Source organism: Vulpes lagopus, chromosome 10 (assembly GCF_018345385.1).
Source record: "Vulpes lagopus strain Blue_001 chromosome 10, ASM1834538v1, whole genome shotgun sequence".
Classification (NCBI taxonomy): domain Eukaryota; kingdom Metazoa; phylum Chordata; class Mammalia; order Carnivora; family Canidae; genus Vulpes; species Vulpes lagopus.
This window is the reverse complement of record NC_054833.1, coordinates 25,229,719-25,253,715: the sequence shown is the minus strand read 5'-3', so window position 1 is coordinate 25,253,715 and position 23,997 is coordinate 25,229,719. Positions and strand designations below refer to the sequence as shown.

Below are 23,997 nucleotides of genomic sequence, written 5' to 3'. Positions count from 1 at the left end.
ACATGCAGATATTCTAGGCGTCCTGGGGAATGCCTCCACCCCAGAGAAGAACAAGGAATGCTGCCTTTTCACCAATGTAAAGGAAAAGTTCTTTTTAAAAAAAAAAAAAAAGATTTTATTTATTCATGAGAGACACAGAGAGATGCAGAGACACAGGCAGAGGGAGAAGACGGCTGGCTCCATGCAGGGAGCCCGATGGGGGACTCGATCTCAGGACCCCGGGGTCATGCCCTGGGCTGGGCCAAAGGTAGGTACTAAACCGCTGAGCCACCCAGGGATCCTCTAAGGGAAAATTTCTTTTTAAAAAACAGAAATTAAACTCAGCTTCTCTCTGGTTAAATCCATTAATTAATAAGTATTCTAACTGAAGTGATTTTATGATGGGAAAAATAGTTGGAGAATTACAAACCTTACAGGACAATCCCAAGAAGCTTCCACAAGGATTTCTTCATTCAATCTTTTTATGACAGAATAATGGTAGAATGATTCTAAGTTCACCGTAGTGCGGAGTGGTAACAGAGCACCTAAATACTATTACCAGATAATCCCACTGGGCTGGGAACTCTGCAATGACTTCATGCTTTGGGACTCAGTCATCAAGTCTCTGGGGAAGCGGACAGGTCCCGGCAGCCTCCTGCCCAGTGACAGAGAACAACCTTTTGTCTCATGCTTAATTTGATCTTTTTATTACTAATGGGTTCTTTATACCTACGTCTCTGTATGTAATGAGAGTCCTGCCCATTCCTTCTACGTCTACTTCATCTAAATTCTGATTATTTGAAACTGGTTTTGGGTTTTATTTTCTTACGGAATTCAACATGTCTTAGTTAAATTCCCGTATGCTGTTATGAGTAACAGAACAACCTCAAGAGCTATTTCCAAAGGCTGACGAAAAGAACTATTTACTATAAGCATCTTCCACAATGTTTCAAGCTCAAGTAGTAATTTTAGGGAAATTAAACTTGTATTTTACCGCTACTTCCAGCCATATTAGAGTAACAAGGATCAGACTCAGCCTCTAGTTACAAACAACTAGAAAATTTGGGGTGGGGGGAGATATATGAACTATTTCAGACATTACACAACGGGCAGCACAGGACTGCCATTCCCAAGGGAAGGGAGATGTGTGGGGAGTCCATAATTCCCACGGCTTTCTGCCTACAATTTCTAGACAACTCAGTCAAAAGGAGGCATGATCTCCACAAAGCTCAATGGCCTTTCTGAACTGGAGGGGAGCAGAAAATGCAGGAAAGAGTTCTCTGTAACGAAGTAGAGCGGAAAAAACTGGGGGTGAGGAGGGGGAAACAGAGCCTCAGTGATCTACGGGATAATCTACTGGCCCAACATACACGTAACTGGAGTCCTAGAAAAGGAAGTGGAACAGAAAAATATTTAAGAAAACTACGGCCAAAATTTTTCTAAATTTGATGAAAATTTCCAGAATCTCATAAAATAGAGCCAAGAAGTGTGGCAAAACTCAGGCAGGATAAATGTGAACTATTCAAGATGATACAACTCATCACAGTCAAGACTCAAGAACAGTTTCTAATTGATCTAAGCCTATTAGCATGTCAGCTGATGGCAGTAAATTACTTGAGGACTGAGGTGGAAGGTTTTTAGATCTGACTATTATCCTACTAATTAAAAGAAGGACGTACTGTTCAAGAAGCCAGGTGGGCCGCGCCCTAGAGCCAGATCGTGGCTACATTCGCTTAGAGGGCTGCGGTACGCCAGTCTACAGAAGCGAGTGACTCCGTTCTTTCATCATTTATATTAGTTTGATGGGCTGCGTAGGAAATAGGAACAGGACAGGAAGGAACACTGAGCCCTCCATTTACTACAAATGAATCATCTCATTTTAAGGTGTTCTTATGGACTTTCATTCACATTTATTAACGAAGCCTTAGAAAAAGCCCTACTCCTCATACTTGTAAGAAGAACATAAAATACTTTAAAATTAACTTTAGATGTATTTAATATAAAGTAAGATATTTCTATTACCTTATTTGGATTTCTTTTTTTTTTTAAGATTTTATTTTTAAGTAATCTCTATACTCCACATGAGGCTTGAACTCACAACCCCAAGATGGAGAGTTGAATGCTCTACCAACTGAACCATCCAGGCGTCCCACCCTATTTGGATTCCTTAGATCTGTTATTGAGGTTATAAGTAACCAGTGACTAATAGCATTTAATTGGTACCCAAATGCATTATAACCAATATATTTTGTATCTCACACAGCCAAATAAACAATAGGTAAATATCAACTCTAGAAAGTTAAGAACTGTTAACAGTTTAATTTCAGATGCTTTATTCTCAGAAAAAAAAATTGATTGGCAATTAATATATTATTAACTATGCTTTCCAGACCAAATTTTAAAATGCATAAAAAAGATGTTTCTTGGGCACCTGGGTGGCGCAGCGGTTTGGTGCCTGCCTTTGGCCCGGGGTGTGACCCTGGGGTCCCGGGATCGATTCCCACATCGGGCTCCCTGCTTGGAGCCTGCTTCTCCCTCTGCCTGTGTCTCTGCCTCTCTCTCTTTCTCTCTCTATGTCTGTGTCTCCTATGAATAAATAAATAATCTTAAAAAAAAAAGTGTTTGTACTAACTATAGAGATGATTTTTGTTACGAATTTCATCTTAAAGAAATTCTCACAAAATATTTTCTGTGGCATGTTTTTTAAAAAGTCAATCACAGCAAAGATGAAAGGAGATCTTATGTATGTTGAAAGCATTTGCCTGTGAAGGTCGGTAATACTTAGCAGCAGTAACACAACTAACCAGGAAAATTCCCAAGAGAAAAATGTTTGAAATTGTACAAGTACAAACTTAAAAGACAAAGTCGGGGTTGAGATACTCACTGTCATCTCGACCGGACTGAAAGCTGCTGCCCCTCTTCAGGGATGCTGTCTGACTCAGATGGCCCAACACCACGGGACGGGCGTCCGTGTCCAGATCCAACATGGGGCTGTGAAGGCCTGGAGTCCCTAGAAGAGAGGGGACGTTTCCATAAACTCCAGATATTCTTACTGGGCTGACTTAGTGGACTGCTTCTCTGAATTAGTTCTTGCTCCACTGTCCTCCACTCTTTTATTTTATTTTATTTTTTAATTTTTATTTATTTATGATAGTCACACACAGAGAGAAAGAGAGGCAGAGACACAGGCAGAGGGAGAAGCAGGCTCCATGCACCGGGAGCCCGATGTGGGATTCGATCCCGGGTCTCCAGGATCGTGCCCTGGGCCAAAGGCAGGCGCCAAACCGCTGCGCCACCCAGGGATCCCCAATTTTTTTTTTAAATTTTTATTTATTTATGATAGTCACACACAGAGAGAAAGAGAGGCAGAGACACAGGCAGAGGGAGAAGCATCCTCCACTCTTTTAAATAAAACATTGTCCAAGCAAAATAAAAGAATCTTTTTTCTAGCTAGCTTGAAAAGTCATTCCCACCATGACAGATTCTTGGGATTCAGTTCATTACTCTGAGTTAATATAGAGACGTAACAAACGGTGAGAGAAACCTATGGGTCAGCTTAGAATGAATGCCCAGCAAAGCTGGCAGGGGCAAGGCGGAGCGGGAGGGCTACAAAACTAAAAACCGGGATGGGAAGTACTTTTCTGAAAAAAACAGCTGATACTTGGAAGCCACGGCGCTGACGCTCTCCTGGTGGAGCAGCCTTACAGCATGAACTGGCTGTCCCTTAAAATTTACATCCCCAAATCCTACGATTCCTTTGTTTGGGATGTGGGATTGGATCCCCTCCTTGTGTTCCCGATGCCAGCCACCTGATTTGGATCCTTCTCACCTCACGCTGGTAATATTCTAGAAGTCGGACATTTTACTACTATCAGGAGACTCTCTTTACTGTCTGGATGAATATCACTGAAATAGTGCTTTCTGGATTCTCAGAAGTTTTCCAGAAAACCCTGGAAATCCAACCAAAATTATCCCAAGAACCAGGAAACTTTTTTTTCTAAAACGGATCTCAAGGTCTACTTGTATCTCATGTTGCTGGGTTAGCAAGACGTTGGCTTCACACGGCAAAATTTGCCTTGTGAGTCTGTACAGGTGCCTGTCGTCACCACTCTGGGCTCTGCAGCCGAGCCTCCAAAGGTCTTCAAGGCAACACGAATTCCACACACGTGTACAGAGTGTTCACCACGCCTCGGACACCTACACACTCTAGGTATGAAAATCCGTCTTACATTTCCCTGTCCTCTCCATCTGAGAGGCCTTACCTATCCTTCCTCTCCGCCTCCTCAAACTCTTATCCTTAAAAATGCAAGTTGCGGTGCCGCTGCTCCATGAAGTCACCTACAATTCCAACCCGGAGAGCTGCCTGCCTTCCCCGTCTTCTGACGCCAGTGCAAAGAAACCTGATTCAGTTGACCTAACATTCTACCTTTTTTGCTCTCCTACCTCCAAATCAAAATATTATTTTCTCAGGCTTAAGGGTTAATCTCTGTCCACATCTCTGTCCACAATCACTGGACCTTCTGCAAATAACCCCCTCAATATATACTGAGTGACTGATACTATATTATTCAATAAGAACTCTACTCCTTCTTTTATAACTCAGGAGAGAAAAAGCAAATAGATAGATTTTCAGACGAAAAAGACAAAACATCCCTGCCACTGATGATATTAGTTATTCAATAACACTGAACAAGCAGGCCCTGGAGATGAGGTGATGAGTAACAGATACGGCCCTGCTTTCAAAGTTTGTACATTCTGGTAGTAGAGGCAGAAAATGAAGCAACAAATAAATACAGCAAAAACATGCTCTGGAGAACCTGCTTGTGGGAGCTCCTCCTATCAGGAGCCACGTAACACGATATAATATGAGCTATCTCCTTGTGTTCTCACAAGTTCTCCTAAGGTAGGGTCTGTAGAAATAGAAATAGAATCATTTGAAAAGATTTTTTAGTGGAATAGAGTTTTACCGAAGACACACTACGTTTCAGCTGTTGTGCTAAATGCTTCACTCGCGTGCACTTCTATTTGGGAAGCCCCGTGTCGAAGATACGACTTGTAAAAGTCCTATATTTTAAAACAACAAACAACTTGTTTGTTAAAACAACATGAGATGTGATACAGAGTAAGAAAACACAACCAATGAAGAGATAGTATTTTTATAATTGAGTTTTTGTATATTAAAGAGGAAGTTGTGTGTGGAAGCTTTTAATGATTGATGACATTTCCCTTTGCAGTTTATGTAGTTGCCACTGCTATTAGCTGTAGAATTCAAGAAATTAATATGAAAATATCAATTTCCTGACATACTTTATTTTAATTTTTTTAATTTTTATTTTTTTAAATTTTTTAATTTATTTATGATAGTCAGAGAGAGAGAGAGAGAGAGAGAGAGAGGCACAGACACAGGCAGAGGGAGAAGCAGGCTCCATGCACCGGGAGCCCGACGTGGGATTCGATCCTGGGTCTCCAGGATCGCGCCCTGGGCCAAAGGCAGGCGCTAAACCGCTGCGCCACCCAGGGATCCCTCCTGACATACTTTAAAAGGAAATATAAAGGAGCCCAAACTCAGCATCAGAATAAATATTTACACAAAAATTATAATATATATAACATTTTATATAGGAAGGTATAAGAAAAGAACGCTTAAAATATGGGTGGGACCCCTGGAGGGCTCAGTGGGTAGAGCACCTGACTCTTGATCCCAGGGTCACGAGTTCAAGCCCCACACTGGGTGTGGTGCCTATTTCAAAAAAAAGGCCACGTGTTACTCATGATGGTTTCAGAGCTATACATTTTCTTAAAGATTTATCTATTTGAGAGAGAGAGAGAGAGAGAGCGAGCGCACGTGAGCATGAGTGGGAGGGGGGGCAAAGGGAGAGACTCTTCAGGAGATTCCCCGCTGAGCATGGAGCCCAGGGCAGGGCTGATCTCATGAAACCAAGTGTTAGAGGCTCAACAGACTGAGCCATCCAGATGCCACAAAACCATACATTTTTTATTAAGAAGGAAAGCACTTCCTAGTTTCCTAAATATACATTATATAGCATTTCTATTAAAAAAAAATGATTATGTGGGGGGGGGGGCACCTGGGTGGCTCAGTCAGGTAACATCTGCCTTCAGCTCAGGTCACGATCCCAGGATCCTGAGATTGAGCCCTATGTCTGCCTCCTGCTCAGCGGGAAATGTGAGCACATGTACGCTCTCTCTCTCTCTCTCTCTCTCTCTCTAATAAATAGAATCTTTTAAAAAAAATGTGTGTGTGTGTGTATATATATATATATATATATGCATATATATACTTATCATTGATTCAAGTAGATCCTCAGAAAAAGATTTTCCCCATAACTGATATGTTTACAATTTTAATATAAGTAGCTTAAGTCACTTATATAGTTTAAGTAAATCTGGAATTTTTAAGCTGTTAAAGGACTATCCTCCTCTTTAATAACAGAAATTGTATTAAGAATATGCTTTTCCTCTTTTAGAATCATATCATCATTTTCCATAACATCAGGAGAAGAAAATTTAACATGAACTAATTCCTTAACCGGCAGGGCTGAATTCCCCGGGAGCTCAGACAACAACACCTACACCCTCAGGACTAAGCGGCATCTGGGACACATCTGCAAGGCGCATTTTTGCAGAGTGACCAGTAGGGGGCGCTTCAGCACCGCACACAGGCATGAGCCCTGCAGACTCCACGTTAAACTCAGAACCCAGCTTCCTTCTCTGACATCTATGGGTTTTTGTTGTTGTTGTTGTTGTTGTTTTAAAAATAATAAGGTCTTAGGATAGGTTATTTTACAGGGAATTAGGAAGATCATCCTCTGAAAAAGAAAATTAAAACATTTTAAATCCCAGTTGTCAGGGACTATTTACTATCAAGTGTTCAAAACAAAACAAAACAAAACAAAAAAGCAAACTTGAGGACCCGTACCCTCCTTTTAAACTTAAATTACATGACGTGGCATTCCTACCCGATAAAATCATTACAAATATGAAGTGGTTTTGGTGATAAATACGCATTACTCTAAAAAAACAGATGAGAAAAAACTATTTCTGTAACATCAAATCAACAAAAGGCTTTAAAATATCTTACAAGAAATCAGCGTATTTTCTCTTGATTGCCTTACTTCACAGTATGATAACAACATCTTTTGATGTGCTTGGGACATATATACGTTATATGAAACATACGGTTATTAAATGAGAATAATCAGGAGGTTTCCTATTATGACACCCTAACTCATGTGCAACTACAATTGATGTCACTTAGTGCATTTTCCCTGACAACCTGAATTATCTGCCCCTTGATATCCGGTTGAGAATGGTATCTATTGTATACAAACAACTTTATAGTTTTTTCATTACAATTTTACCTCTAATGGGACATTTTGCAGGTGACAGAAACAAGTTTTTTGTAAAATTATGTTTGACTTTGTCTTTCTCAATCCTGCATTAGGTTATGAGAGGTCATTTACTTCCCTGATAGTAAATTTTATCTAGAAATGAACTGTTCCCACAATTTTTTCTAGATGAAAAAAATTTTTTGAAGATTTTTTTTACTTATTAGAGAGAGAGAGAGAGAGCGCGCATAGGTGAGGGGGACGAGCAGAGGGAGGGAAGCAGGCTCCCCACGGAGCGGGGATCCCAACGCGGGGCTCCGTCCCAGGCCCCCGGGACTATGACCCGAGCAGAAGGCAGACGCTTAACCGGCTGAGCCACCGGGAACCCCAAGATGAGAATTTTGTAAAAGCCTTTTATTAAATAAGACTACAGCCTTGGTGAAAGGTGGTAACTTCCTGGCTTCATTTGTGCTAATACCAACAAACTGTTTGCTGTATTTGAAACTGGGTCAGGGATTAACCCAAGATTCTCCTGGTTACACAACCGGAATGGGGTTCCGCAGCTCGCCTAAGCAATTGTCATAGGCCAATGCTTCATGATCTGTAAAAATCAGGGCTTGACACGATAGAATTTTTAGAGTCTTCTTTGAGTGTAAAATAGTGATTCTAAGGTATGAGGCCTGAATCTGAAACTTTAAATCACCACTGCAAACAAAATGGAAAATATGTTTATTGTGCTCACTATTCCCACAATTTAGGACACTGATGAGTGGTGTTATCTAAACGTATAAAAAGTCTGCCTCTACCCACGACGAGATGAGCGCTGGGTGTTATGCTATATGCTGGGAAACTGAATTTAAATGAAATTTTAAAATAATGAAAAATAAGGAATATAACGACTTCAGAAAAAATAAAAGTCTGCCTCTAGAGAGCAAATGTGCAAATTAAGCCTAAAGTAGAAATTATATCGAGAAAATAAAAAAGACAACAAAAAAACTTGGTCAGCATTTCATGGTACTTATTGGGCCGGCCCTGTGTGTATTACAGCTGCGCTGTTTGGAAGACACTAAAGCAGGGTAAGCAATAAATACTCAAATGAGTAGATGCTTATAAGATCAAAATTATTGGGTGATAAACAAAGATGTGTGGGGAATAACTGCAGGGGAAAGATGACCTTGGAGCCAAAGTTCCACGTAGGCACATCCCCCGTAGCAGGAGCACCGGTGCCACAGAACTTCTAGCCCTGACAATGCCAGGTGCTGTGTGCAGGAAAAATGATACAGACAAAACCTGGGGGTGGGCAAGAGGGTGCAGCCAAGTCTTGTACATCCCGCAAACCAGTGTTCAAGTTACGGTTTTACCAATGTAGCGGAGGAAAGGATGCACAGCCTACGTACAGATGCCTGAAGAAGAATCTTGGGGACAAAAAACAACAAACCTCCAAACATTTAAAATTCTAAAAAAAAAAAATAATAATAATAATGACTAAGCCTCTTAATTACTGACAAATTCAGAATCCGTCTTTTGTTTCCCAGTTAAAGCTTCTGTAACCGGCTACCCCCGTTCGCAAAGGGAGCTCTTCTTCCAACTGTGAGGACGCAGGAGAAACTGAACAGATCGTTAACAAACATGAGAGAAAAACCATTTCTGGAACACTATGACAGAAAACTTGTTTAATTCGGAGAAAAGAGGAAATTTATTCTCAAAAGTTGCTGAAGCTGCCTGCTACAGAACAATAATGAAACAATCCTAGTTTTAAAAGAGTAAAAAGCTGCAGTGTAGAGATCATCAAACGTCCTCTAAAAGAAAACAAACTATCAATCTTTCACAATTTGCTCTTAACAAGTTGAAAGACTTGATTTTTTTCCGACCGATAATGAAGTCAGGAATCTACAGAAAATGCTCGTTCCACCTCGCACTCCGAACCACTTCCAGGAAACCTTGTCAGGTGTCGGCCAAACCCTCCCGAACCCTCCAGAACTTCCTGACTCAAGCTGGGCCAGTGTCCCCGACTTTCAATGCAAATGGCAGTGAGTCTGCTCAGCAAGCCCGGCCCAAGGCAGAGGCAGCCGGCCTGCGGCTGGGGGGCCAGGCTGGGGGGGCCGGGCTGGGGGGCCAGGCTGGGGGGAGCAGACTGGGGGGCCAGGCCCACAAAGGTGCCGTCTTTACCCATCTTCGGGCCTCCTGCAGCAAGCGGGCTCCTCGCACGCCGCTGAACACACTTCCCCACCACCCCGGCCCCTCCAGCCACCCCCTGGGCCCCCTCCCCCTCTGGCCACCCTCGGCCACCCCCCGCCCCCCTGGCCACCCCCAGCTGCCCCAGTCCCCCCGTCCCCCCCACCCCCCTCTCCGCACAGCACAGGCGGCCTGGGGACCCTGTCTCACGGGCACACGCAGAACCTCAGCCTGGAGCCAGGGCCACCAGGACAGAATTACAAACTCCCCACAAATTAGACCTATGTCAACAGATAAAAGCGTTCTTTTTGATCTTCTTCTTCTCTCTATACTTAAAGTTCCTACCGGGGCACTTCCTCCATTTAAAGAGAATCATTTAATCCGAATTAAGCAAAGGGGGAGATATTCAACGTACTCCCGTTGACCTCACTCCACTTGTGAGGGTGTCACGATTGTCCCAAGCAGGTTCCAAGCAGGAATTCTGGTGCATTTTAACAGCATTCAGAACAGTAGGTAAAAGAGGAAATGGGGCATCCCTGGGTGGCCCAGCGGTTTAGCGCCGCCTTCAGCCCAGGGCGTGACCCCGGGGTCCTGGGATCGAGTCCCACGTCCGGCTCCCTGCAGGGAGCCCGCTTCTCCCTCTGCCTGTGTCTCTGCCTCTCTCTCTCTCTCTGTCTCTCATGAATAAATAAATAAAATATTTAAAAAAGAAAAAGAGGAAATGGGATTTAAAAGCAAGACCACAGGTGTGAGCCACAAGCAGTATTTATTTAGTAGCCAGCACCAGCCACATAGGCAAGAACCAGGTATTTGTAACAAGCTGGGGAGGCAAGTATCAAAACTATTTATGCTTTTACTAGAGCATCCTATTTTTTTGTGATTATATATAGATCTAAATAGAGAAAACGTGCTTAGAATATGTGAGCAACAGAATTATTACACAAGGATAGAACACAGAATTAAAATATTTGTAGTGCGTATTTTACAACTACCAGTTAACGCTAGCGTTCAACGCGTGCTTGACAAGCATCATCAAACATGTGTTCTCTCTTCAGGACAGGGGACGTGGATGAGACATGAAACGGCTCCCAGCTGCAGGAAGCCTCCTTCCAGATGGACAGTAAGCCAAGGCAGTGGAAAACCACCAGCTGCTGGGATAAAGAAACTGGGGGGAAAAGTCCTTTTCAAATAAGCCTCTGATTTAACCAAGATAAGCCACTCATTCATTGTAAGGTGAATTGAATCTAGTACAAAATAGGAGAAACAGGATCTTCATCAATTCTTTCCTACGATGTTTAGCGGCTGTTATTTTACAAATGAATGCTATGCTGTTAGAAGTCCTAGGTCACTGACTTGGTTTTATTTTTTTTAAAGATTTTATTTATTCCTGAGACACACAGAGAGGCAGAGACACACAGGGAGAAGCAGGCTCCATGCAGGGGGCCCGACGTGGGACTCGATCCCGGGACCCCGGGGTCACGCCCTGGGCTGGAGGTAGACGCTCCACCGCTGAGCCCCCCGGGCGTCCCAGGCCACTAACTTTAAAACATTACTTAAATTAGGAGTATTCATTACTAGTCTTAATTTTAATTTGGCAGTTACAATTGTCTTTTCAAATTAGATCAAAAACAAATCTACGATCCTTATATAAAAACCTGTAGATCCACACTCAGGTAATTAACGCTGCTTGTATGAATTCATACTATTCACAAACAACAGTGATGACTTCTGATGGAATGCACTGTAAATCCAATTCATGGCGTTCTGAACATCACCTGGGTTTCTTCTCTTTCTGAGAAAAGGACAAAGCGGAGAGGTGCACGGACGCCACTGTGCTGCAGAGAGGTTTTCTCCAGCAGTCCGACGCCAGCACTTCCACTTGTCTTCCATACCTCCTTACAGCTTATAAATCTCAAAGCAAGTGAATAAAATCCCATTAGAAGCATTTTTGTCTTCTAAAGCCAATCTAAAAAATAGTCACAACAACAACAACAACAAAAAACAAGGGAGCAGATAGAGCTGGGGCTGTGTCTCAGGAAGAGCAGGTGGGCATCCAAGCACTATTTCCTATCTGAAGCGGCTGCAGGGGCGCCTTTCCTGGGTTTCTTTGTAAATAAACTTCTACTAACCTGGATTCATACTGTTATTATCAACATTCAGAAGAGAAACGGTTCTCTAAATCTCCGGAAAACACATTTCATAAAAGGACCGTCCTTATGTACTACCTCATTGTAACAACTTCAAAAGAAACATTATGATTTTATTAAAACATTTAATATAGGTATAACAACACATTTTTACTTTTTGACCATGGAAATATTTTTGTAGTTCCATAGAAAATTTGACGAATCTGCTGCTGATTTCCTACAGAGACTGCAATTTTTTTTTTTTTTAGGTTTTTTTAATTACTGTTTTTTGAGACTGCAATTTAATCTAGGGTACAGGAAGTTTTCTTAACCATACATTATAAAAGTACCAGAATTATATTTATTAACTCCACTAATTAAAAGTGTATACACACACATATTAATGTACACAAAGGTCAGGCTATATTTTTTAAATATCATGAAAAATAGTTTAGTTACACTATGTAAGTTCAGAAAATTGAACATGACCTATAAAATATATAAGCTTGAGTTGAAAATATAGCCTTTTATATCTTAAGATCATCAGATAGACAAATATTTTTATTTCCGCAAGTAAGTAATAATCTGCTCAGTGTCTGGAAAAATTTAAAGAGTAGCTATTTAGCACAGCACCTCTATTCTTAACATTTTCTCTTCCGTAGTAGATCCACACTGTGATGATTCAGAATAAGCCTTTCCGGTGCGACACACCATCCCTTAAGTTTCCAAAGAGCACCTGAGCCACACGAAAGCGTATTTTCTTCTGTGGTGTGAATATTTTAAGGAGCCTATTGCTTTCTTAAGCCATTGCTCCTATTGTGCCCCTTTTTCCAAATGTCCATTCGGGAAGTCCTAATTAAGGACACGTCTCCAAGAAGGCAGTAATTGCTCCAGGAACAGGCTGACGCCTTTTCCCCTGAGTTATTAGACACCAGCCGGCATGTATTTTAAGAGTCAGACTCATTTTCAAAACAACAACAACAAAAACACCTTTGAAGCCTACCTTTAAACATCCTGTTTGAGACTGTCCGTAGGGGGCTCAGCAAAGGCCTTTCCTGACAGGAAACCTGAAAACTGAGTCTAATTTTGGACCTATTTCATAGGAATTTTAAGAGAGGATTGACACTTCTTACAAGGCGGTAATACAAGTTTTCTGTGTGTGACGATTCAGGTCAGAGGGCTGCGGTGGACACGGGCAGGCAGCAAAACCATTAGCCAGCTCAGGCCGGGAAGGAAGGAGAAACGGGCCAAGCCTTCCCTTGGTGTTTCAGCTCTGATGAGTGTTTTGAATGCTACTCTTTTTCCGGTTCCGCGCCCCCCCCCCCATCTTTGTCTCCTCTTAGAAAAACCAAAAGACCACGTCTGGGCTACAGAGGCAGGTCACGGAAGAGTAGTGAGGAGTATTTGGGGATGAACGTCAAAGTGTTCCTTAAGGTACGACGGTAACAACAGGAGTTCTGTGCTCCAGAACTTATCCTCTGGAAGGCACCGTCCACTAGGTCCAGCACATGTCATTACTAGAAAAACTGGGATCCAAAGAAAGATCTAGGGGATCCCCGAGGGGCTCAGTGGTTGAGCGTCTGCCTTCGGCCCAGGGTGTGACCCCGGAGTCCTGGGATCGAGTTCCGCGTCGGGCTCCCTGCATGGAACCTGCTTCTCCCTGTGCCTGGGTCTCTGCCTCTCTCTGTGTCTCTCAGGAATAAATACATAAAATCTTAAAAAAAAAAAAAAAAAAAAGTGTATTGTCAAGGAAAGCATCCCCATTCTCTAAAAAAAAACAAAAAACAAAAAAAAGATCTAACGCAGTGTTCCTAAGAATATCAACCTATGACCTAATGACCTAGCTGTGCCAAGAAATAATTTATATACAAAAGAATCTTGGAAAAAAGGTGGTTTTTTAACGTAGGATTGCTGTCTCTGAAAATCTATCATCATCTTTGCTTATGAGATTTTCTCTGAAGACCACAAGACTAAATACGATTGACATTTTTTTCTCAAACAGCTGTGTAAAGACTTTAGGACTTCAAAAATACACTTGTATGTTAATTACATTTCTTAAATTCATGCATAAAGACCAACCAACTTTACTTAAGAAGACATCAAGAAACCTTTTCCTGTCTGAAATACTTATCGCCTAACTATTTAAAATTGTATTTTATTTCACAGGACTGTCTCGGTGCTTAACCATTGTTCTGCAGCCTGGGGGTTTGCTCAAACAACTACAACCAGCGTTAAAAGTCCAAGTACAGATATTCTAATAGAGGGACTTGACAATTCAGTCTTTAGATTTAGAATGCAACGAGGTTTCCTCTAGAAAAAAAGGATCCTAGGGGGATCCCAGGGGGGCTCAGCGGTTTGGCGCCTGCCTTAAGTCCAGGGCGTGACCCCGGGGTCCTGGGAATGAGTCCCATATCGGGCTCCCTGCGAGGAGCCTGCTTCTCCCTCTGCCTGTGTCTCTGCCTCTCTCTCTGTGTCTCTCATGAATAAATAGATAAAATCGTTAAAAAAAAAAAAAAAAAAAAAGAAAAGAAAAGAAAAGAAAAGAAAAAAGGATCCTGAGAATACCGGAATAAAAACAGTGAAAGTTCGCAGTGAAGCGGCAGGTGGAACTGAGGCACTGCCTCATCCTGTTCGTCGTCTTCATAAATCCCGCGTCTTGTTGCACCTGCTCCCACACCTGCACCTGGAGAACTTGCCGACGGCCTCCCCGGCCTCCCTGGTGGAGAAGCGTGGCCCGTGGGAGGTCCAGGGATCAAGTCCCGCGTCAGGCTCCCTGCATGGAGCCTGCTTCTCCCTCTGCCTGCGTCTCTGCCTCTCTCTGTGTGTCTCCCATAAATAAATAAATAAATAAAATCTTAAAAAAAAAAAAAAAAAGAAAAAATAGGTGAGACACACAGGAGGTTAGTTTACCATATTAATTTTCCAAAATAAAATCATAAAAGCTCATTCTGATATGAGCCCAGAGAACACACCAATTTTCCAGGTAAAAGGCTTTTCTATGTTAGGATTATCTATGCTGTTCATATTAGTAGTATTTGGGGACAATAAAAAACGGCTGGTAGGCATGTTCTCCTGGATGTCAACCAAAAATCAAAATGTAACCTGTGAATGTGTAACTAATATATTTAGGAAACTTACATTATGTGGTGTATGAAATCTGTGGAGTAAATTCAAAGAGCTATAAACTGTTATTTTTTTTACTTCCTAATCAGAAAGACCAACTGAAGAAAATAACTTTAAGTCGAGCTCAATCATCCCTAACAAATATACATTCTTTTCGTTATTTCCTAAGTGATGAGCAAGTTCTGCAGCAAGTGTGTGGTCAGTGAATTGAAAAGGGAGGGCTCCAGTTAAACGTTAGGTTTCATCATGTTTTTCCCAGACATCTGATTTTAAATGGTTCTGGATGAATACAGATAGCAGGACATAACATCAAGACAGCGGGGAAGCAATCCATGAGGTAGAAAGCGTGTGCCCATTTACCGTCAAGAAAGATTCAGGCCGTAGGCAATGAATAGTGGCCATCAGGTATCTCAGGTATGGATGCGACAAGAAGACATACGAAATTTCATGGTACTGCTGCAATTTCTTTTCTTTTCTTTTTTTTAAGATTTTATCTATTTATTCACGAGAGACACAGAGAAAGGCAGAGACCCAGGCAGAGGGAGAAGCAGGCTCCATGCAGGGAGCCCGATGTGGGTCTCGATCCTGGGACCCCGGGGTCACACCCTGAGCCCGAGGCAGATGCTCACCCGCTGAGCCACCCAGGGATCCCTAGTTTTCCAATTTCAAATAGTCTCTATGTTGTCTTCATAAATTACACACATTCCAAATATTCAAATATTTTCATGACCAATTACAGAGTCACATTGTGTCTTCTTAGCATAAGTAGGAAAACCGTTTGTTAGACCACGCAGCCTCCTTTAACCTGGAGAATGGCACTGCTGTGCCCATGACCTGCTTAGTGAAGCAGGGAGCAGGTGACGTTTACGAGCACCTTCTAGGCATCCGGGCTACGCCGCGCCTCTTCATCTGGATAACGGATATTCACCACGTAAGCTCAATGCAAATACTGTCTCCTCTACAAAACTTCCTTGGACCTCCGACCTCCCCCTGAACGGCCTCGAGTAGATTTCTATACGCCCTGCTCCACGAACCTTTCATAATCATCGCCACGTGAGTCTTCTCCCACCAGACCACACAGCACGTCTGTCCTGCTCACCGGGCCCTAGCACAGCACATGGTGCCCGGATTAGGGACCCAGACCCTGCCTGATTCACCTGCGAGCTTCAACAATGCTGAGGCCTGGACCCCGAGATTCTAAAATAATCAGTAGGAATGAAGTGGAGGCCAGGAATTGACGGTCTTTAAAAATACCCGGGGGATTCTGATGGGCAGTTAAGGTTGAAAGTCCTAATAACATAGAGATCCGTACGGCCCTCTAAACATTCCTAAAGACCAGACTGTGCGTATCCGTGAGGTCATTTTCACCTGCGACGCCTACTAAGTAATTAACGACATTAACGGGAAGCTTGATGTGCTGTTAATAAAAAAGATATTTGGATTTTCCTCAATATCAAGAAGAGAAAAGAACAAAATCATGGCTGGAAAGTACTCAAAATCAAGCCAACTAATTCATGACGAAACCTGTTACCAATAAGTAGTTGTAAGCTCTCCATTTGCTGCCTTCTGTGCCAGGACTGTCCTTACGTGACTGCACTTGCTTCTGGAAGCCTTGTCTTGGAAGCATCCCCCGGCCTTATGCTGCGTACGCATCTGGCACCTCACGCTGCTGAAACTGCACCTCCCGAGGTCACCAACAGTCGCCTGAGTGCTAAATCTAAAGGGACATCATCTTATTCACCTTAAAATGCTGCTGATCACGCATCTCCTCTGGCTTTGTGACACTGCACCCCCCGGTTCCCTCCTACTGGCCCCGTAGGTACTGCCCCCCACGATTCTGTCCTAAGGTTTCTCCTTTGCTCCACCTTCTCGGGTGAATGCATCAAGTGTCGGGACCATCTATACACAGATCACACCCAAATCTCTTGCTCTTCAAATTCAAGATACGTTGGGGAATCTTCCCTTGCAGGTCAGACAAGTCCAAATCGAGACTGTCCAAGCAAAAGGAAAAAAATGATTTTCTGCTCTGTGTTCCCCAACTCAACGGTGCCATCATCCCAACTAGTTGCTGGGGTCGGGGATCTGCACCACTGTCCGTCTGCACTTGGCGCGACGCCTGGCGCCTGCAGGGGTTCGACTCGTATTTGATGAACAGGAGTAGACCGCTATCATTTATGGAAGACTAATGTTTCTACACCGTGTTACTTCCCATCGAAGTTTAACTATTTCCCTTTTTTTAAAGATGTTATTTATTTATGTATTTGAGAGAGAGAGTGAATGAGAGAGAGGGAGCGGGGGGGGGGGCGCAGAGCAGGAGGGAGAAGCAGACGCCCCACTGAGCGGGGGCCCCAACGTGAGCAAGATGTGAGTGACCATAGGACCCGGGGATTACGACCTGAGCCGAAGGCAGGTGCTTAAGCAGCCCAGCCACCCAGGAGCCCCCAAGTTTGACTATTTCTTAAGTGAAATCTGTGTCGACCATAAAACAGGTCTATCAGGAGAGTTCTCTCCCTTCCCTTTTATTCACTCAGCTGAAATGCTAACCAGCAGCAAAAACAAAAACAAAACAAAACAGACAAAAAACAAGTAGAGATGTCATGAAAATTAATCATTAAGCATTTCCACTATTGTCCTTAAGCGGACAGTAAGGAGAAGCACAATGCCCTGGAAGAGACGCGGCCTTGCCTTTCAGATCCTGTACGTATCCCTCCTTGCAGCTGTGCATGAGCTGAAGGATCCACCTGTGCTGGGCCCCGATACACTGCCAAGCAGGGTCTCCCGGCGCATGAAGGTCAGACAGATACCTGGAAAAGCAAAGCAAAGGCTGACCACGTGGGCTTCCTCTGTGCAGCCATGATTAAGGACCAAGGAAAGCTAGCGTATTTTTAAGTCATCGCTTTTTTTTTAAAGAAAATCTAGAATTTCATCAATTAACAAAGCACTTGTGAACACTGGTCCTCAACACTTAATTTGAACTGAAATATATTCAAATTTGTTTTCATGCAATTAACAAATAAACCCTTTTAAAAAAAAAAAATAAGGCCGTTTTAAAAAGACCGCCAAGAAGACAAAGACAAGCTGCGATGATCCTAAACACTCAGTGAGAACTAGTCTCTGTATGTACATTCAGCTCGGAGTGGTTCTCCGTCACTGCAAACAGCAGTGGGAGCCAGCAGAGGACACCCGGTGACCTTCTTGATCTCACTAGTCTTCTCTCCCCGCTGGCCCGAGGGCGGCCACCAGGCAGTGGGACACGACCTTCATGACCTGTGTGATCTCCCAGGGTAAGCATTTAGCTCTCAACTCCTCTGGGAAAAATCTCTCTCTAGAAAATACAGTACAGGTGAGCATTTCTTTTAGGTTTTAAATAGTTCTTCAAATATGCAAAGTCTTCTTTGTGCTTAAAATATCCAAACTCGGATTAAGAATTGAAATACATTTCAGTTGAACAATTTCTGACAAATATCATTCAAGATCTGGGCCTCAGCCCTTGGGAGACACATAAACATCGGGTGTTCCCCATCATGCACGGGGGAGGTGGTCCAAGACCTTCAGCGGGCACCCAGACCCCGGCAGCACGGAGCCCTACGTGGCAGGTTGGTCCCGTACACACATGCCTACGGTGACGTCTGATGTACAATTAGGCGCAGGAGAGATGAACAACGAAACCAATAAAAAAAACAGATGTAATGTATGATACATGGCACTTGAGGTCAGGGGAATGTGGTCTCTTTCTCACTTACTGTCCTGTCCTCATTCCCTGTTCCTCTGAGGACAGGAGATGGTGAAATACCCGTGTGATGAGGTGAAGGGACGGGACGATGGAGGCAGCAGGTGCAGCCCTGGGCTACGGCGGACCTTCCGACTACACGTCACACGGAGGATCACCTGCTTCCCAACTGCAGTTCACTACAGGTAACTGGACCCATGCAAAACACCCCAGAGATGGCGGGGGGCGGGGGGGGGGGGAGCCTACTCCTGCAATAACTTAAATCCAATTAAATCAACTCCAAAAGCTGAATTTATTGTCTTGAAATTACTCTTAAACCATAAGCTGTCTGTTGTCTTGGGGTTAAGCATTCTTGTCCAATAATAAATGTTAATTAATGGTTACAAGCTGTGACCTGTAGCCACATTCTAATCACTGAGGGATGCACCAGATGCTTCGCTCCCACGTTCCTCCAGGACTACTAGGTATTTCCTTACTCACAGGCATCTCAATGAGCAGCTAATTAGACGAGAAACATTTTATAATAAGTCAGCAATAAATGAAATGTTGAGACCTCTGACGTCACACTTGGGAACTCTCTACCCTGACCTTTACAAGCTAATGCAGACAGTCTGGGCTCTGGGCACAGCTGGGCATTTCATCATCCTACAAAAGGGCCCCTCAGGGACGCCCGGGGGGCTCAGTGGTGGAGCATCTGCCTTAGGCTCGGGGCGTGACCCTGGGGTCCCGGGATTGAGTCCCCCATCAGGGTCCCTGCAGGGAGCCTGCTTCTCCCTCTGCCTGTGTCTCTGCCTCTCTCTCTGTGTCTCTCATGGATAAATAAATAAATCTTAAAAGGAAAAAAAAAAGGGAGGGCCCTTAAACAGTGGGGGCTCACCTGGTACAGGGCTGCCTGGAGGTCGGCCCAGCAGCTGGCCCTCTACCCTTCCCTGACTGCTGCAGGCAGCACACAGGCTGTGGCTGTGCTGAGAACAGGACGAATCAGTTAACAGGACCCCAGGACGGCAACTACAACCTAACAACATAGTTAGCCTGGCATCGATACCGCCACCCAATACGAGGCTTTTTTCACCTAGAATACGACTGCCGTACAGTACACGGCGCCGTCTTTCCAGAAAACAAGTGACTGCACCCCTTTGTGCTGGAGATTTGTCCCGGCGTTCTCCTTTCACAGGCCTGTTCTGCCCCGAGGACTTCTGCAATACTTTCTCCTCAGATGTTAGTAGTAAAGCACAGGAACATTCTTCCAGGGAGGCTGCTTCCTTTTAAATTCTTAAGCTACTGAATAGGAACAGAAATGGTCCGTTTTAAGAGCTCAGTGCAGCTCGAGAAATCAAACTCTTTTGCTTAACCACTCTTAAAATCTGGTTTCTTTAGCGTGGTGACCAGGCCCTGGCAAGATTCAACTGTAAGCCCTGAGGTCATCTTGTTAAAGGTACCACATTAAAAGGGCTCTATAAAGAAAGACAAGTGTGTTATCTCGCAGACTCTGCAGCGTCGCGATGCAAAAGTACGGCCTATGGTAGGCGTTTCCTTGGTTAAGTGACTTAATCCGATAAACGTCGTCTTTCCCTTTAGTGGGCAGCATAAGGAAGTGCAAGGGCTGAACACGCAGGCCTGAACAGCTGCTCCACTTGTGCGCAGAGCTCCTCCAGCACTCTGCTGTCGGTGTGTTTTCTCTTCCTTGTGATTCTCTTCCTAATATTTTCTTTCCTCTGGCTTATTTTATTTGAAGAACAGAATATGTAACACATATAGGAGACCAAATATGTTAATCAGCCGTTTGCATCGTGGGTAAGCCTTCCAGTGGGCCTTAGGTGGCTAAGCCTCAGCAGCCAAGCTTCCAGGGAATCAAGTTACAGGTGGAGCTGGCCGGAGCGGCTCCTGCCTCAGCCCCCTGGCTGTCCGGCCCACCGGCCCACCGGCCCACCAGCCCACCACAGCTGCAGTTCAAAGATCTTTGTTTAAAACGTGGTGCGCGTTACTGCTGCTTCTTCTAAAACCGTACATCAAAGAACACTTGACAGCTTTTTTAGAGGGGAAGTGTAAAAAAATGCTAATTATGATTACGATGAGCACAGGCTCGATATTTTAAACTTTAAGCACTGATCTTTTTAGCCGTTTTCTGACACAGTTTTTAACAATTACCGGCGACAGGCTCACATTCGTACCGAAAACATGTAACTTTGCTTCTCAGTGAAGCTACAAAAAGGAGAGTAAAAATAGAAGTTTTTAATTGGACAAGACAGCAAACCAGAGTGAAACGATACAGTAGTGATTTGATCTTCTGTCGCACCACGCGTAACTTCAATTATGTAAGAGAACTTACTAAAGATGTACTTTGCTGATGATAAAGCATCAAGTCTCCATCTCCACTTGATGCTCAGAGTGCCTATGGTCATAGATTCCCAAGTCCAACAGACATCTGACCTGGTTGTGATGTTGTTTTCCTTATTTATTAATAACTAAAAGCTTAATTTAAAAAAGGATAACAGAATTAATTGCTCGGTGTCTTCTCAAACCATCAAAAATAAAATCATGATTACAAATAAGTCAACGACTTGATATTCTTGTTGACATTCTTGTCTTTTCCCTTTAAAATGACAGGAAAAAAGCACCTCAATAGGCCATTTAAAAAAAATTTTTTTTGACATCTTGGTCGTAAGGACTACAAAGTAGTGATTCACTAAATAAATAAATCATCCATTCTATAAGCATGAACATATTACTACTGGCAAATTTAAAAGCATAAGTATAAACAGGTAAATAAATACAAAGCACAATTAAGTAGCGTAGTCGGATACAGATAATAAGACACTAACCAGCTGTGCAACCCTGGACAAGAGGATTAACCTCCTTGGAATTGTTTCTTTATATGTTAAAAAAAAAAAAAAGCAAAAAAAAGCAGATGGATAACTAACATGTGGTTTACTTCTAGCTTTAAATTTTCACGATGCTGGAAGACAGAAAAAATCCCAATACATTCTTTCCTGTGGAGACAGCTGAGAGAAAAGCAGAGACGGGCTCTGAAAGCAGAGGAACAGGAGTCCTATTCTGAGCTGTGTGCGCCGAGCAAGAACGTCTGCGGCGGTTTCCCCGCCTTGGTAACAGGCCTCGGACAAACGCCCTGCAAGGCAATGGTGAGGACTAGAAATGACATTCGCCGCTCATGTAACACGCTGCCCGAGCGTCCTACGTGCTCCAGGTCACGGCAGAGTCCGAGCTCTCGCCTCCCCTTCCAACGTCTCCTGTCCCTTTCCCCTTCGGCCACACAAATGTGTTGGCAAGATCAACGGCTCATGCTGCTCCTGTTCTCAGGCACCCAGAACACAGGGCTGCGTGTGCACCCCGTCCCCTCCCCTGCAAACACGCAGCTTTGGGGCCGACCCTCTCTCACACCTGCAAATTATCTCAGTGGTCATATGGTGACAACAGCCAAATGCATAAACATATGCCGTGGGTCTATTATTTTATAAGTACTGTATATTCCATGAACTTCACCGATTAAGGAGGGGGCATCAAGTTTGGAAAGTAACAGCTTATTCTGAGGACAAAGGCCACATTCAGAATATGCCGGCAGCAAGTAACGTTAATATTCTTCAATCATAGATATAAAAGGCCTGTAATGCACATGCCGCCTCCAAATCCTGGTATGAACATCACATACATAGAAGCTGTTGACTGCTTATGTGCCAGTTGCTGTACTAAACCCTTCAATGTATTCCTGATTGTCTTTCCAACTGCCCTGAGACGCGGATTGTGTCATCAAGTCATTTCCCAGAGGAAGACACTGAGAACGCAAGTAAGCCGCCCGAAGGGACAGCTGGTTGACACCATGCGCACGGCTTCCTTCTGAGGCCTTCTCGTCATGCCCTGCGGTGTCCACCACTTTTTATGGTAGTGCGATTTTTTAAATTTATTTTTTTATTTTTTCTATTCGATACAAAAACCTTTCACAATTTTGTCCACGGCTGAGCCGGGGCCCACCCGACGGCACGAAGAACGACGGTGCCGTACGTCTAACACACGGGGAGCCCGTGCCCGGTGGCCTGCGGGGGCCCACTCGGTGCAGCACCACCGCGTCCCGCGAGGCTGCGAAGGCCGTCACGGAGCAGCAGGGGGAAACGCCTGCAGGGAGGCCGCTTCCCTTGCCCCGACACGCAGTCTCCCTGCCCTGACGACTCCCAAATTTACCGGCAGACAAAACAGCTCTGGTGTGCCCTAGGAGGTACCTGTGAATTTCTGCTATTTGTCTCCCCCGTCACCATCTCATGAGCGTGCTAACTCCCCCAAGTTAGCTTCCGGGGTTACATGACGTGCCCAGGGCTACACAGAAACATGCGACTTATCAAGGTGCTTGCAGGTGGTGGTTTACCTTATGTAACGTTTTTGGTCGTGTAAAGTCGATGGCGTCTCAAGCAATTTAGCCAGAAGTAATTCTCTTAAAGCTTCAATCCGTGTTTCTACTTCAGCGTAGTCTATTTAAAAAGGAAAGAACATATAAGATTTACTGAAAGGAAACTTAAAGAAATTATGGCAAGTAGAACAGTGACTGCCTTGGGGGACAGGGTTTGACTAAGAGGGGGCACAGGGAGCTTCCCGCACTGACGGAAACCTCCTGCCCAGGGTGTGGGTTATGTAGGTGTGCGCATCTGTCAGGCTCGCTGGCCTGGAAGATGTAAGGTCTGTGCATTTCACTGCATGTACATTTATCACAATAAAAAAATGGAATTAAGCTTTCTGAGTCCTTATGGATTTCATTTACTAATTGATTAAAGCCCCGTGATATTTCTCCTAATTGATACGAGGCATTACCACAGGACATTCCAGGCTTTTCATATTTTCTGTAACTCCTGCACTAGAGATCATTTCAAAAGTTTAGCTCACTTTAAAAGAAGGTTAGAATTCATTGAAAGTGGCTTTTTTTTTAAGATTTTATTTATTTCTTTGAGAGAGAGGGAGAGAGAGAGAGCATGAACGGGGGCAGAGGGAGAAGCAGGTGCCCCGCTGCGCGGGGAGCCCGACACAGGGCTCGATCCCAGGACCCCGGATCATGACCTGAGCAACGGCAGACCCGTAACTGACTGAGCCACCAGGTGCCCTTAACAATGGCTTCTCTAAAGAGAGAAAATTAAAATTGTGGGTTCCCATCTCTATAAAATATCTGTTATTAATTCTTTCCAGTAGAAAGGATTTTTTAGTGGCAACATGGTTAACAAGCAGCAAAGAACGTCATGACTCATCTATCCCATAGCCGTGGTCTTTCATTTTCACTACATCTTGGTAAGAAAAGCCATGTTATTTTTGAGGTAATCGTCTCGCTTTTTCAAAAGAGTAAACAAAAACTAAAATGCACGTGACTTCGTTTGCAGAATGCATTCCACATTCTTCCCATACAAGGAAAGCAGGAGATCAAAAAGTAATAAACCTTACATTTCTTGAAAACTTGCACCTCCGTCTTCCCAAAGAGCGACTTGGCCTTTTCATAATCATTAATGACCACATCGTAATCACCCTT

At 43.8% G+C, this 23,997-nt stretch overlaps 1 protein-coding gene across 4 annotated transcripts in view; it reads right to left on the bottom strand.

The window, feature by feature from the left end:
• EXOC2 (exocyst complex component 2) overlaps positions 1–23,997 on the bottom strand; it is a 215,243-nt gene that overhangs the window by 104,290 nt on the left and 86,956 nt on the right. For all 4 annotated transcript variants that reach the window (XM_041769948.1, XM_041769949.1, XM_041769950.1 and 1 more), the window contains 4 exons: positions 23,913–23,994; positions 22,855–22,957; positions 17,435–17,553; positions 2,864–2,989 (listed from right to left, as the gene is read on the bottom strand). In XM_041769948.1, coding sequence (XP_041625882.1) covers positions 2,864–2,989; positions 17,435–17,553; positions 22,855–22,957; positions 23,913–23,994 — 430 coding nt within the window. The remainder of the gene's footprint in view (positions 1–2,863; positions 2,990–17,434; positions 17,554–22,854; positions 22,958–23,912; positions 23,995–23,997) is intronic.